The 15,908-nt window shown below is 42.1% G+C and overlaps 1 protein-coding gene across 1 annotated transcript in view; it reads left to right on the top strand.

Annotated features, from left to right (window-relative positions):
• The first annotated feature begins 2,097 nt into the window (after nt 1–2,097).
• B4GALNT2 (beta-1,4-N-acetyl-galactosaminyltransferase 2 (SID blood group)) overlaps nt 2,098–15,908 on the top strand; it is a 34,305-nt gene continuing 20,494 nt past the window's right edge. The window contains exons 1-3 of the mRNA XM_083709528.1: nt 2,098–2,250; nt 4,268–4,435; nt 11,246–11,383. Of these exons, the coding sequence (XP_083565654.1) occupies nt 2,174–2,250; nt 4,268–4,435; nt 11,246–11,383 (383 nt within the window). The 5' untranslated portion in view covers nt 2,098–2,173. The remainder of the gene's footprint in view (nt 2,251–4,267; nt 4,436–11,245; nt 11,384–15,908) is intronic.

The raw sequence follows: 15,908 nt of genomic DNA, 5'->3' as shown, positions 1-15,908 counted from the left end.
CCACAAGGCAGAGGTGGTTTAGGATCAGAGTTTTCCTTCTCCTAGATGAACTGCATTCCCAGTGTGTCACCATCATTCTGAGGGCCTGGGCAGAGTTGATAGTATTGTTCCTGATTGGTGGAAACAGATGCCATTTCCCCATCTTTTTAAAGTTTCCGAGTAAAGGTAAAGGGACCCCTGACCATTAGGTCCAGTCGTAGCTGACTCTGGGGTTGTGGCACTCATCTCGCTTTATTGGGCGAGGGAGCCAGCGTACAGCTTCTGGGTCATGTGGCCAGCATGACTAAGCCGCTTCTGGCGAACCAGAGCAGCACACGGAAACGCCGTTTACCTTCCTGCTGGAGCGATATCTATTTATCTACTTGCACTTTGACGTGCTTTCGAACTGCTAGGTTGGCAGGAGCAGGGCCTGAGCAATGGGAGCTCACACTGTCGCGGGGATTCGAACCGCTGACCTTCTGATTGGCAAGTCCTAGGCTCTGTGGTTTAACCCACAGCGCCACCCACGTCCCTTCACTACCTTTGTGCTTTTCTGCTGCCCTCCTGAGCTGGGTGTACATTGGATACTTGGGCTATTTAGTAGTGGTGTAGCAGGTACGTAATGTAAATACAGGGTTCCTCTCTTAGTTAACTGGAATCGAGGTCACTGATTATTATGGTGAATCCCAACCTTTGGACTCAAATCCCATTTAAAGGAGGTAGATGTTGCTTTGCAAATTAGAACAGGATCTTGTGGGAATGTTCAGGGAGGCAGGAGCGGATATATTGAGCAATAATACCCTTCCTAACTCGTGTTTGCAAGTTCCTTTACTTAGCAGAGTTTTACATTCCCCTTTTAAACACACAGTGGATAGCTGGTTGCATTCTTGCTTAAGCTTCTTAATATTAGATTCCTGGTAATTCCCTTATACCCCTCTTAAAAAGAATAGACAAGACACAATCTTATGTAAAGTATATAAAAGAAGTTTACTCACACATTCAGTTCACAGATGGATCCCTGAAGGCAGACTTACTTACAGAGTATATACATGTGGAACTACCCCATATAGGGGTTAGTCCCAGTGACTGCAGACTAGCAGTCACTGCAGCTCACATGACGAAAGCAAGATGGAGAAGAGAGAGGGTGCTGCCTGTCTTGCCTTTTTGTTACCTGGGCAGGTAAGGTCATGCCCACTTCTAGTCATATGCTAAAGGAAGTTTGTCCCAGCCCAGGAGGAAACAGGAAGTTCCGACTGGCTGGACCAAACATCCCCTTGCATGTCCACTCTAGGTCATACAATGTTGCGTCATACAAGTGTTATCCCACACTTTCCAGTGCGTTGCCCTTATCGCAAAAACACCATTTTGTTTTCCTAAGAGGGAAACACATTCGCTGCATGAGATCTACTTCATTTAGGTATAAAAATATTTACATAATGGTATATTATTAAAAAAATCAAAGTGGCTTACAACCGCAATGTTCATATAGGAAAAAAAGCCATATCAAAGTTTAAAATCAATGACCATCAACTAACTATTAAGGCAACAAAAAATAACAACAACAGAAACAGCAACAACAAAAGGATAAGAAGAAAAATGAAAGAGAAAAGTTAAGGTAAGAAAGAAGTACATAAAATAGGTGAATGATAATACATCTACATACATCTAAATACATTTATGCAGTTGCATAAAAGAATAATTTTTTCCTTTCTTGTGGTATCTCATCTCCTACTATACTCAGTAACTGCTGAATCTTCATTGCACAACCCGAATTTGCCAATATGTGACTCAATCCCACCTGGAAACACCCTAAAATACGCTTCTAGCTAGTGCAAGTAGAAAGGGAGGTCCTATAGGGGGTTTCTTGCAGGCATCCGGCCGGCCAGTGTGAGAACAGAATGCAAGGCTAGAAGGGGGATTGGCCCGATCCGGCAGGCTCTTACAATGTTCTTACAGTGACCCAGAGGTGCTCAAGGCATTGGGTCACAACAAAAGGTAAAACTTCTGTGAGATTAGCTTGCAATGTGCATTGTCTCAATAATGTTATTTGCCACACCTGTGGCTGGGTGGGGTTGGAGGCTGACAGGTGCTTGGAGGCTACACCTCTGGGGCTGGAGGTGGAGCATGTTATTCTTCAGTAGGAGATGCAAGGATATCCTTCTGACTGACCTGTCTTAGTGGAGTTGAGAGGTCTATGCTTGGCTCTTCTCCAGTGGGGAGTTTTCTCAGAATGGAAGCGGGATGTTTTCAGATCCTCCAGAAGTTATGGAGGTGAGTGGCTTTTGAAATTTTATGTGGTGCTTGGGGTTCTTTATGCAAAAAATAGAAGAAGAGGAAATAAGATGAAGGGCTCCAGTTTCTTTCCAATACAAGTGGATTTTTACCTATGAGGAAATGCGACTTTTACACTACCTTGGAAGGCATGTTGCGACAAGCTTGAGTGGTTCTTTGTGATGTGATACTAGCCAAAAAAATCCCTTCCTCTGGGACATTTTTTTAACTCGCATTAGTTGGTGTCACCATGTATATATTGTACACTATCTGATTGTAAATTAAGATACAATTCAGTAGTGATGTAAAAGTGTTGTACTCATATTATTAGCCTACCGTGTTGCTTTTGGGTTGTCATTTGTGTTGGATAGCCGAATGAGGAGGGGGTTGCTGTGGTGGGGCTATTTCTTAAGAGCTGCAACTCTTGCAAATTGAAGGTTGGCTAAAAACACAAAGTCCTGCGAAGAATAATGCCCATTTGCCTGGAGACTTTTCGGCACACCGTCCCATTTTCTTGGCATTTGTGACTTCAGCTGGGATTTGGAATTGCAGAGAATTTCAGGCGCTTGTTTTATGTGTTTAACTTTAAAACCGTTGGTTTTCCCGTGCAGGAGGTTTTATCAAACTCGGTGATACAAAATCATTTTCTGATATGCATAGAAGTTTCTTTTGAGTGTTATCTTTGTTTCCCTCTGCATGTTCAGCAAAGGTGAATGGCAAATATCTTTGACTTTGGTTGCATGTGTTGGTAGAGGTATGTGCCGCTTGTATAATGCATACACATAACGATCAGAAATTACGCACGTAAATAGGATCCGAAATGCAGTTTTTGCCGCATGCAAGTTACCATTTTCTGGGTGTTAGAAAAGGAAAATGTTATTGTAACCGCTTGTAAAATTTAAAATGATCCCTTTTCCTGCTTTTATGAAGGTCACCCCAAGACATTTTGGAGATGGAGGTGGGAAATCAAATGCCAACTTCTCCTGCTAATTTAATATGGGGTTGTGCACAATAACTAAGAGGCACCCAGGGACATGGAATCAATGTAATACTCCTATTTGTATTTTCAAAGCATAGGGAATTTTCAGTTTTCAAAAGGAGAAATTGTAGGGCAGCAGAACTTTAAGAAAGCCCTATGAACAAGGAAGAATTAATGCAGGCACAAGGGCTCACAACCCATAATAAGTGGGATGGTATGGATGAACCATAAGTAAAATTCCAAATGTGAAGATTGCAAATATTCTGAAATGCCAAGAGTAGTATTCTGAAATGTAAGACTCGCCCTCCCCCCAAAAAAGGTTTTGGAATTGGTATGATTATTCGCATACTGGCTTATAAGAACATACAAAGGATAAGTACCATATTTTCCCCTCCATAAGACACACCTAGTTTTTAGAGGAGGAAAACAAGAAAAAAAACATTCTGATGTATGATTCTCGTGGTTCATGCTGTGGCCACAGACGTGATTTGACGGTGAGTTTGGGGTGACCCAATGCAAAAATTCTGAGGATGCTTGTGGATCCGTGCTTTGTAACCAGGTTTTTGCACCATTGTGGCCCCCTCCCAGGAGCCTCCTTTATCTCTAGGGTCCCTTATCTCTCTCCCTGATCACCAAACGATCCGTGGCTTTATTTCAACACCCATTTCCCTCTTTCAAAAAAGAAAAAAAACATGATCTGCTTTTTGCTCCTGGGCAATTCATCTCCAGGGACCATGCATTCACTCCATAAGATGCACAGACATTTCCCCTTACTTTTTAGGAAGAAAAAAGTGCATCTTATGGAGTGAAAAATACAGTATGTTGCAAGCTGCATTTTCTTCCCAGCTGTGACTGCTTACCTTTTAATCTGCAAAAAGGTAATTCACTGAATTTAAGGGAGTGAATTCTCAGGAGCCAGATTTATTACATTGTATGCACTGCGACGACAAACAATATTGGTACCTTATAAGAACATTTAGCTGAACAGTAAACACTGGGCTGGCTTGGAAACTGATCCTGTCCTCTGCTTTCTTACAGACTCAAGTGCATCTGTGTGATAATCTTCAGTTTATGTGCTGTATTCTATGTCTTCATGATGAAAGGACAGCTAACCGAAATCAAACTGGGGTGGGATGAAACTCCATTGTCCTTGAAGCTTTTGCCAGAAGAAAAATACAAATCCATTTTCTTGTTTGATGGAATTTGGTAAGCTCTGCAAACGCAATTTCTTATTTTTAAAGTTTTTTCTTTCTTTTTTAAGGTATGAGACCAGGGAAATCCAACTCTCCCTCACTTCGGAATCCCAAATCTTTCAGTTTAAATGTTGCTTTTCACTGTGTGATTAAGCCAATGTTGATGCTATGCTATTCTCCACCCTAGTCAAGGCTAACTACTTGTGACCCCTGCTCAGTCCCCCCCCCCCCGCTAACTTCAGTTTTCAAAACAGGTGTCTTGTTAAAAAAAATAAAAGAAAAAAATACAGAGAAAAGCACAAAAGTTAAAACTGCTAAATTTATTTTGAATTGCAAGAATAAGTAACGCAACAATCTTTCATTATATTTCTCAAATGCAAAAGGAAATGTTTTAGCACAGAGATAATTTTGAATAATCTTATGAATTGTGATGGTTTCTCTCTCTTTTTATCGGCTGCAGCTCACTAGAAAAATGAATACATTTTTAAAAAATAAGATTAAGATGTGATGAAGATTTAAAATTAGGTGCATTTTCACTTTTTACGTATACATTGCATAACTAACAATCAACTCTATGGTCTATTTCATATATGCAGAAAAAGACAATTCTAATTATTACCGTAATCACTTCAAAAATTATATTTTACTTTTTATATTTGGAGAATTTCATTAGAAATTTATAAAATATGACAAAAACTATAAAAAGAATTCTAATTGTGGATTACTTTTAACTTGATATTCTTCAAAATATACCGTGATAGTAAAATATTATCAGGAATGTATGAAATAGAACAAAAACTAATCAGTATAAAACTGTACCCTGCAAAGGTCAGTACTGCAACCCTCTGAGTTCTACCATATAGGCACCAACTGTGGATGAAGCTGTTATATTTGCTAGGTTAAAAAGGTAAAGGACCCCTGGATGGTTAATGTAATGGTTCTAAGGGGGTTGCTCGTGCGTAAGTTGCCGCCACTCCTGGCTAGGTTGCCTGGTTGAACCCTTTCCCTCTGGACAGCCTTGCACTCGTGGCTGTCTCAGTCGCTGGCAGAATCCGTCAGTGGGCGTTTCTTGAACTTCTTCCAGCAAAGAAGTTCTTTGACGCCAAGTCTCCTCCTACTCTCCCTGCACAGAAGTCTTCTGCGCAGGAAGGGTGTGGGCAGTGGAGTGCCCGTGCTCTCCCCACTTGTCTCCGGTGAGGAGTCCTGGAGCCTTCTCTCCGATTCCCCCATCTGCCCCCCTTCACCCCTGGCGTTACGCTGATTTCCTTCCCCAGCAGATGGGCTGCCTCTCTCCTTGCTGGGACGCTCTCCGGCATCGCTCTGGAGCCTTCCCTCCGCCTCTGGCTCCGATGGCAGTTCCCTGACAGTTAAGTCCAGTCAAAGGTGACTATGGGGTTGCCATGCTCGTCTCGCTTTCAGGCCAAGGGAGCTGGCATTTGTCCGCAGACAGCTTTCCGGGTTGTGTGGCCAGCAGGACTAAACTGGTGCTGCAGTTGCTACTCAGAATGGTGGTCTGTGGGCAGGGACATCAGCTGCTGGTCCCTGGCAATTTTACCACAACCCAGGTTAAATGGGATGCTTAAGGGTACCAGACCCTGGCAGTTGGAAGGAGGCTGGGTTTGCTCGTCCACCACCACATAAAGCTTGAGAAACACTGATTTACTGGAAAGGAGGAGCACTTACTTCAATCTTGCTTCAAAGGAATAAGCTGTTACACTTCTACAGTACAGTTAACACCAGAGTGGTGCATGCTCTAGTTATCTCCCGCTTGGACTACTGCAATGTGCTCTATGTGGGGCTGCCTTTGAAGGTGACCCGGAAACTTCAATTAATCCAGAATGAGGCAGCTAGACTGGTCACTGGGAACGGCCGGCGAGACCATATAATACCGGTCTTGAAAGACCTACACTGACTCCCAGTATGTTTCCGAGCACAATTCAAAGTGTTGGTGCTGACCTAAACGGCCTCAGTCCAGTATATCTGAAGGAGCGTCTCCACCCCCATCGTTCAGCCCGGACACTGAGATCCAGCGCCGAGGGCCGTCTGGCAGTTCCCTCACTGCGAGAAGTGAGGTTACAGGGAACCAGACAGAGGGCCTTCTTGGTAGTGGCGCCCGCCCTGTGGAACGCCCTCCCTTCAGATGTGAAGGAAATAAGCAGCTATCTTATTTTTAAAAGACATCTGAAGGCAGTCCTGTTTAGGGAAGTTTTTAATATTTAATGCTGTATTATTTTTAACACTCAATTGGGAGCCACCTAGAGTCGCTGGGGAAACTCAGCCAGATGGGCAGGGTATAAATAATAAATTATTATTATTATTATTATTATTATTATTATTATTATTATTATTATTATTATTATTTATTACTATTTATTATTATTATTATTATTATTATTATTATTATTCCTTTAAAGCAAGTTTTCAGCCCATCACAAGTGCTTCAGGCCTTCCTCTTGGTGAACAGTGACAGTCAGTTTGTTCGTTTAATACAGTGGACCCTCAGGTTACGTACCACTCTGGATATGTAATCTTCGGGTTGCAAAAGCGGCAAACCTAGAAGTGTATTCTTCCGTGTTTCAACGCTCGCACATGCACAGAAGCAGCACCTCTGGTTATGGATTTTTTGGGGTGCGCATGGGCCCCCAAAACAAATTAAATTTGTAAGCAGAGGGTCCACTGAATAGTATACCTGAAGGAGCGTCTCCACCCCCATCGTTCAGCCCAGACACTGAGGTCCAGCTCTGAGGGCCTTCCTAGTAGTGGCGCCCGCCCTGTGGAACATCAGATGGAAATAAACAACTATCCGACTTTTAGAAGATATCTGAAGGCAGCCCTGTTTAGGGAAGTTTTTAATGTTTGAAGTTTTATCATGTTTTAATATTCTGTTGGGAGCCCCCCAGAGTGGCTGGGGAAACCCAGCCAAATGGGTGGGATATAAATAATAACTTCTTACTACTACTACTACTACTACTACTACTACTACTACTTGCTTCAGACTTGCTTCAAAGGAATAAGCTGTTACACTTCTACAGTTCAGTTAACAACTTATTTCTTTAAAGCAAGTTTTCAGCCCATCACAAGCACTGCAGGCCTTCCTCTTCCTTCTTGGTGTACAATGACTGTCAACTTGTTTGTTTTATTATTTTCAAACTTTATTAAGTCAAAACACAGCTCTGACTCTCAGCTTCTGCCTCCCAACTCCTAGCTTGCTCTCGGCTCACATGACCGCTGGCTTTTGTCCTTCTCACTTCCCGTCAGGTGAAGGAGGGACCCTTCACAAGCTTCCGAAGAAACTTGCTTGACTAGTTCAGCAATGGAATTCTCCATTCGATTTTAACCATTGCAATATCCAGGACCCCAGGAATTGGAAGGGACGTTGGCATCATGCAGACCAAACACAGCCCTGCCCCCAAAATTGCAGCAGTGTCATAAAATTGTCATGGACTTCCTTGTGAGGCAATTGTTTCTGGGTGATGAATATGCATCTGATAAGCTCACTTTGCTGGTTGCTCCCTGGCACGTTAGGATTTTTATATCGGCTATCATAGAAGCATTTGGATCTTCTAAGTGACTCCTATGCTCTTGTTTTGGTATTGATATTTTATTGAAATAATGTCAATTATGAAGATATAAAGTGATACCAGGGGTGGGGGGCAGAGGGAGAAAAATAAGGAAAGAAAAAAGAACAAAAATGTAACAAAAAAATATATACAAAAACGCAATGTATATGATGTTATTATCCTAGTACTTATGTAGATAATAATAGTCTACTACATTCTGTATAAACTCATTCCAAATATTGTCGTATTTATCCAAAGCCTACGTCTGTAAGCATAAGTCCGTTCATAAGTTGCAAGTGTTGTCATATAGACAGTATATTCCGTATCCTTCTAACTGAGTTCGTCGTTTCCAAAGTCGCCTGGGATTTCAAATATTTTGATCCTAGTATTGTCCAACCAACTAAAGGTATATTTTAGTGTTGTCCATGTCAAAAAATTAAGACCAGCAATGGGTTTCCAATATTTAATACTTGGTATAGTGGGGTAGTTCCAAATTCTTGAATTTGTAACTGCATTCTCTGCAGGGATATTCTTGGTGTTGTTGAGCCCCAAAGACATTTCCTAAACAGGCACTTTATCTTTTGGAAATATGATCCAGATATAAAAACTGGAAGTCATTTCAGAATATAAATAAATCTGGGAATAATACTCATGCATTCACCCTTGCCCAAAGGGTAAAGTTCAATGACTCCCACCTATCAATATCTGAAGAAACCTCTTTTATTAATTTATATTACCTGTGACTGTGTTATATCTCCCGGTATTAACATACCTAGATATTTAATAGATTTGGAACAAATCCAGAATTTATGCCAAAATCTGATTACACATTCATTCAAGGAATAGCGACTCCTGTGCTGTTCTTGTTGTGATTGGGAATTCATATATACACTCAAAGCTGGTTTGGAAACCAGAGTTTTCAGTTCTATTCTGAGTTTGCTTTATTTATTTGTACTTCATTCAGTTTATTACAATTAAATACATCATACCAGATGGGGAATGGGGATGTCTGGTGCCCAGTATCAGAAACAAAAGGGTTGGAAAGTAAAAGGCAAGATCTGAACAAGACAGTGTCTCCAGCTACAATTAAGCAAAAGTAGTTCCAAAAATCAAACTGAGACTGAAACTGAAATGACAGTTTTGCATACTGCCTCAGAAGTTGAACAGTTTTCAGAACGTAACTTGGCCCTAGAATACAAACCAAATTAAGTTCTTCAGGATCAAGAACTGAAACTCAACACATCTGAAAATGCTATAATGCCAGGGTGTGTCAAAGGTTGCCTGAGCTCTTATATCCCAGCTTGATCACGGAAATTATCCGCAGAAATGTCATCGGTGAGGCTCATTTGACAACAGCAAGAAAATGAGCCTTTAGTGCAGGGGTAGGCAACCTAAGGCCCCAGGGGCGGGTGCGGCCCAATTGCCTTCTCAATCCGGCCCACGGACAGTCCAGGATTCAGCATGTTTTTACATGAGTAGAATGTGTCCTTTTATTTAAAACACATCTCTGGGTTATTTGTGGGGCCTTCCTGGTGTTTTTACATGAGTAGAATGTGTGCTTCTATTTAAAATGCATCTCTGGGTTATTTGTGGGGCATAGGAATTTGTTCACCCCCCCCCCCAAAAAAAAAGATATAGTCTGGCCCACCACATGGTCTGAGGGATGGTGGACCAGCCCCCTGCTGAAAAAGGTTGCTGACCTCTGCTTTAGTGTATTCAGCCCAATCCTGTACAATACTCTGCCAATAAATTCAGAAAGAACTTTCTGTGCCAACTTTTAATTGCCCACTGAAAGCTTCTGTTCCTCCAGGCAATAAAGACTGCACCTTCTGCAATGGCTACTTGAAGTCTGTTTTCACCTTTTAATGGTTTTTATTGCACAGTTTTGTGTTTTTATTGCTGCAATGCTCACCAGATGATGGATGTGGTTTGTGGCCCAGCGCACGGCCCCACCGTCTTCCCAAAGCCCCGCCGCTCTGCTGGCCATTGCTCCGCTCCCCTTGGCCATTGCGGTCCCTTCTGGGTTTCCGCCAAAACCCAATTTCAAATTGACCAATCCACAGTGGCTGGGGGGGGCAGAGGAGCAGACCGTGATTGAGCAGGCTTCTCAATAGTCCGCTCCAAAGATTTAAAAGGGGGCCGGAACTGACTCCGGCACCACAGTCAACCCTGGAGCATCATCACCTACTCGGCTCTCCCTCTAATTCTACCTTTCCTGACAGGCTAACATTTCTCCCTTGGGTGTTGCTACATTCGGTCGATGGTTGCTGTTTTTTCAAAACGGGGAAGGAATTTTCCCTGCTCTGCAGGTTTTGCCTTCCCCTTAGCAATTGTCACAACTTTGGTGGTTTTAGGCCTTGGGCGGAAACCTTTAGTCCAGCAATTGAAGGGGTGGTGTGGTGACTTTCTCCTTTTGCAGAGGTGATATCAGGGTTCCCCGTTAAAGGGGTCTTGAGGGGAGTCTCTGACCACAAACGCACAGCACTGGGCCATAGAATTTACCTCAGCAACGCGGAAGGGGGGCCAGCTGTGTAAACGCACATTTTGCAGTGTCCCCATGTTCCCAACTGACCCTGTCTTGCCTCAGACCCCCAACAGAGAGAACACAGCGAGGGGCTGAGAGGAATGCACACCCAATGCCTAAGCCAAGGTTTCCTACATCTGAAATTTTAATAAAGTTGTGGCCATTTTAATCCCAAATATATTGTCATGTGATTTCCTTGATCTGAGGTTTGGCACCCAGAGGGTGGGTGGGACTGCACCCTGGCACGCAAACCGCTTCAACATATTTTTGCGTATATTTTTTATAAAAGAACTTGTAATTTGAACTACAGCGATCCTGCCACTTGGCCTAATTTTCTGAACAAATGTGATGGCCATGTGCAACAAATTTTGGTGGACTTCCACAAGATAATCATAAAAGAAAATTCTCCATCTATCTTTCTACACGGAGAGTTGCCATTGGATAAATTATTAACGACCAATAGTTTCAGTGTTCCCTGTCAAAGAACTGTGTGTTCACAGTTGTTGCAAACTGTGTTTTTGTAGCATTTCTGGAACATACAAATACGTATTTAATATAAGAAAAGTTTTCTTAAATTCTCTCTAAGTTTTATACTTTGTGGACAATTCCTTTTATTTTATACAATTTCAAGCATGGTTGGGTCTCCAATGTAAGATGTTGTGCAGCTACTCACAAAAGGTAACTTTATTTTATATTAATAGTCCTTAACTATTATTCTTTTTTCCTCTGTCCAAAACAGGCTAGGACCAAAAAACCGCTGCGAGTGTGTCGGAGCCAAAAAGCTGACAGTCTATCAGTTGGGGAACTATATTGATAAGGATAAGCTTGCTGCTGTGACAGAAAGGCGCGAGAAGGAATTTGTGGATTATCAGCGAAGGTAATGTTAACTTACCCACGTAAACCAGAACTGCATTTTCAAGAACTTTACAACATAACTGCAAGGGTTGTGGTGGGTCATAAGGGTTATCTTCATGGATTTCACCAGGGATGGGGAACCTGTGTTCACCCGCCTCCCTAGTGAAATTGTACTCTAGCTCCCATCAACCGCAGCCAGAATGGTTGATGTTCTGGGATAGGGGCAATCACATCTGGAGTGTCACAGGTTCCCTATATCTGGATTAGGCAAAAAAAAAAAGTTGTCTCCACATCAGATTATTAGCGGACTGTCAGGGAACTGCCATCGGAGCCAGAGGCGGAGGGAAGGCTCCAGAGGGATGCCAGAGAGGGTCCCAGTAGGGAGAGAGGCAGCCCATCCGCTGGGGAAGGAAATCAGCGTAGCACCAGTGGAGAAGGGAGGCAGATGGGGGAATCAGAGAGAAGGCTCCCGGACTCCTCGCCGGAGACCAGCGGGGAGAGCACGGGTCCTCCGCTGCCCACACCCTCCCTGCGCAGAAGACTTCCGCGCAGGGAGAGTAGGAGGAGACTGGGCATCAAAGAAGTTCTTTGCTGGAAGAAGTTCAAGAAACGCCCACTGACGGATTCTGCCAGCGATTGAGACAGCCACGGATGGGTGGCTGTCCGGACAGAAAGGGTTCACCCAGGTAACCCAGCCAGGTGTGGCGCCAACTTACGCACGAACAACCCCCTAGAACCATTACACGGACCATGCAGTACTTTCCCAAAAGCTTCAGTTCCTTGCAGGTATCATTAACTTGGTCTCCCATATATTTTTTTTAAAAAAAATATTTTTTATTCATTTTCACAAATATAACAAAATAAAAACATAACATACAATGACATAACATAACATACTAAAACATAACATACAATAACATACATAACACGACTTCCCCAAGCCTTCCCTTCACTGCACCCTTATTTTTTTTAAGACAGCATTTCTAGCAATCCTTCATTCCAATTCATAACTGATTCTCTTTATATTTTATTTAAATTTAAGATTTAACAGCTATAATTCTCTATCTTATATCCCTTGACATTTTAGCATTCCGAAATTTTACAACAGTTCCTAAGATAAACTTTAAATTTTCTCCAGTCCTCTTCCACCGTCTCTCTCCTCTGGTCACGGATTCTGCCGGTCATCTCTGCCAATCCCATAAATTCTGTCACCTTGGTCTGCCATTCTTCCAGAGTGGGTAGTTCTTGCTTCTTCCAATATTTTGCTAGTAGAATTCTTGCTGCTGTGGTTGCATACATGAAGAATGTTCTGTCTTCCTTTGGTACCATTTGGTCGACCATGCCCAAGAGAAAAGCCTCTGGTTTTTTAGCAAATGTCCGCTTAAGAATTTTCTTCATTTCATTATAGATCATTTCCCAGTAGGCCTTAATCTTTGGGCAGGTCCACCAAAGGTGATAAAAAGTTCCTTCACATTCATTACACTTCCAGCAATTATTATTGGGCAAATGATATATCTTTGCTAGCCTGGCTGGGGTCATGTACCACCTATAGATCATTTTCATTATATTCTCTTTTAAGGCAGTGCATGCCGTAAATTTAATGCCTGTGGTCCATAACCTTTCCCAGTCCGCAAACATGATGTCATGACCAATATCTTGTGCCCATTTAATCATTGCTGATTTAACTGTTTCATCTTGGGTGTTCCATTTCAGCAGCAAATTATACATTCTAGACAAATTCTTAGTATTGGGCTCCAATAGTTCCGTTTCTAACTTTGACCTCTCCTTCTGAAATCCTACTTTCCTGTCTTGCTTAAACGTTTCATTAATCTGCTGGTGATGTAACCAGTCTCTGACTTTAGGTTTTAATTTCTCCAAGCTCTGTAGTTTGAGCTTTTCACCATCATATTCCAAAATTTCACTGTATTTTGGCCAGTCTGAATCCATATTAAGTTTTTTTACCGCTTTAGCTTCCAGGGGTGACAACCACCTGGGGGTTTTATTTTTTGGTTGCATACTTCCTTCAATGGTTGTATTAACCATTCCTTCAATGCTTTGTAGTATCTGGCCGTCAGTCCATCTGGTCCTGGTGATTTTCCCAGTTGCATTTTTTGGATGGCACCCTCTATTTCTTGGTCTGTAATTTTCTCATTTAAAGTCCTCTTGCTTTTTTCAGAAATCTTTGAGAGTCCATATTTTTTAATGAATTCTTCAATCTCTTGTTCTTTCTTTGGCCCTTGAGCATATAACTTTTTGAAATAACTTTGGAAACAGTTGCTAATCTCGTTTGGTTTATTGATAAATTTACCATCCACTTCTAGGGATGTCACGGTGTTCAGCTTTTGTCTCTTTTTCAGTTGCCATGATAGCAATTTCCCACATTTATCTGCTGATTCAAATGATTTTTGCCTCATTTGTTTTATTTTCCATTCTATCTCCTCGTTCACCAGTTCCATATATTGAGTCTGATAGTACTTTATTTCTCTTAGAATCTCCTGAGATTTAGGTTTAGACCTCAATTTCTTCTCTCCTTCTTTTATTTGATTCCAGATTTTTTCCTTCTTCTCATTCTGTTGTTTCTTCTTTATGGAGTTTTGCTGAATCAGGAAGCCTCGCATCACGGCCTTGCTTGCATCCCATATTATTCTTCTTTCCACCTCTGATCTTAAATTGGTCTCCCATATAAATGGGACGCGGGTGGTGCTGTGGTCTAAACCACAGAGCCTAGGGCTTGCTGATCAGAAGGTCAGCGTTTGAATCCCAGCGACGGGGTGAGCTCCTGTTGCTTGGTCCCAGCTCCTGCCCACCTAGCAGTTCGAAAGCACGTCAAAGTGCAAGTAGATAAATAGGTACTGCTTTGGTGGGAAGGTAAACGGCATTTCCGTGCGCTGCTCTGGTTCACCAGAAGTGGCTTAGTCATGCTGGCCACATGACCCGGAAGCTGTCTGTGGACAAACGCCGGCTCCCTCGACCTATAGAGCGAGATGAGCGCTGCAACCCCAGAGTCGTCCACGACTGGACTTAACTGTCAGTGGTACCTTTACCTTTACCCATATAAATGCCACTTTCTCCAGCAGCGACAGCATCTCAAAATAAAACCTGGACCAACCGTTAAAAGCCTCTTGAAACCAACATAATTCTATGAGGTTCATTTGCGCTCTTCCTTGAAACGAATGCTTCTTTACAAATGGGTGCCCCCAAATCAAAATCCAGCGGCTATCATCGCATCTGATGACATTCAGTTCTAAAAGTTAGTCGTACTAAAAGTTAGTTTGTCATGCTTTTGGATGCAAACTCCCATCAATCCCAACCAACCAATGTTGAGCAGGGATGATGGGAGTTGTCGTTCAGAAACATTTCAGAGTGCCACAGGTTTCTAGAGATGGGAAGGCCTGGGGAAAAAACCAGAAAAATTGGGGGAAATGGGTTTTCAAATTTCCAGAAAATTTGAAAAAAAAATGGTTTGATATAGTTTGAATATTCCACACACTATTATTTTTTTTTTCATTTTTCCTGAAAAAAATGGCTTTGGGGAAAAACAGAAAAAAACCTGTGTCTCCTCCCCAATTTTTCTGTCTTTTCCCCAGGCCTTCCAGCACCCACACTTTGGAGCTCCCTGCCGACTGACACCAGGCCAGGTGCTCTCACTGTACTCTTTCCGGCAACTGCTCAAAACATTTTCGTTAGGGCCAGCCCATCTGAACACATAGAAGCTGCATGCAATTTACTTCCTTTTAACCACTGCCGACTTTAATCATCTTTTGAATACTCTTACATACCTGCTTTTAACTATGTTTTATCAATCATTTTCATGTCCTCTTGTATATTTTTGTAAACTGTTTAGAAAGCTCTCTTACCATCATGTGGTTTATAATATATAATAACAAATTAAATTTAAAAAACACACACTCCTTTTCCTTTCAAACAGAATTTGAGCCTTAGTGCATTCAGTAACTGGATGTTGGTTACCTCTGGTCCTGGCATGCAAAAAATTTGCCTTATGCTTTGCCCCGGCTGTCCTCAAGTAAATATGGGAAGGCCTGAGCGGGGTGGGGGTGGGGGCGAAAAAACGGGGGGGGGACAGCTTTCCCCCCGTTTTTTTCCAAGGCCATTTTTTAGAAGTCCATGAGGAAAATGACAAAGAGGAAGAGGAAGAAGAAATCGAAAATGAAATAGAATAATGAGATAGAATAAACTGCATGTATATCTTTGTGTCTTCTTCTGTTTCTTTTTTAAAAAGTGCTACTCAAAGGGTAGACCTTCTATGTAGCTTAAATACTGAGGTGGACCTTAAATTTATTTGCTGTTGGTGCTGAAGGGCAAATCTGATTATTTTTTATGTTGATGGTTTCTTGCTTTTTTGTTGTTTTTTGAGGGAAAGGGGGGTGGTTACCTGTTTTATTGCAAGCATAATACTTTTATATACACAGCGTTTCATGAAATTTGTAAAACTACTCCACAGAGAACTTTTTTTCCAATTTTTCCAAAATTTTCATTTTCTCCGGGGGGGGGGGGGGGACAAGGCGGATGGACGTTTTTTTCCTCAT

The sequence above is a fragment of the Podarcis gaigeae genome (genome assembly GCF_964106915.1).
Source record: "Podarcis gaigeae genome assembly, chromosome: 13".
Lineage (NCBI taxonomy): Eukaryota > Metazoa > Chordata > Lepidosauria > Squamata > Lacertidae > Podarcis > Podarcis gaigeae.
The sequence above is the reverse complement of the archived record's forward strand: the minus strand, read 5'-3'. Positions and strand labels throughout refer to the sequence as shown.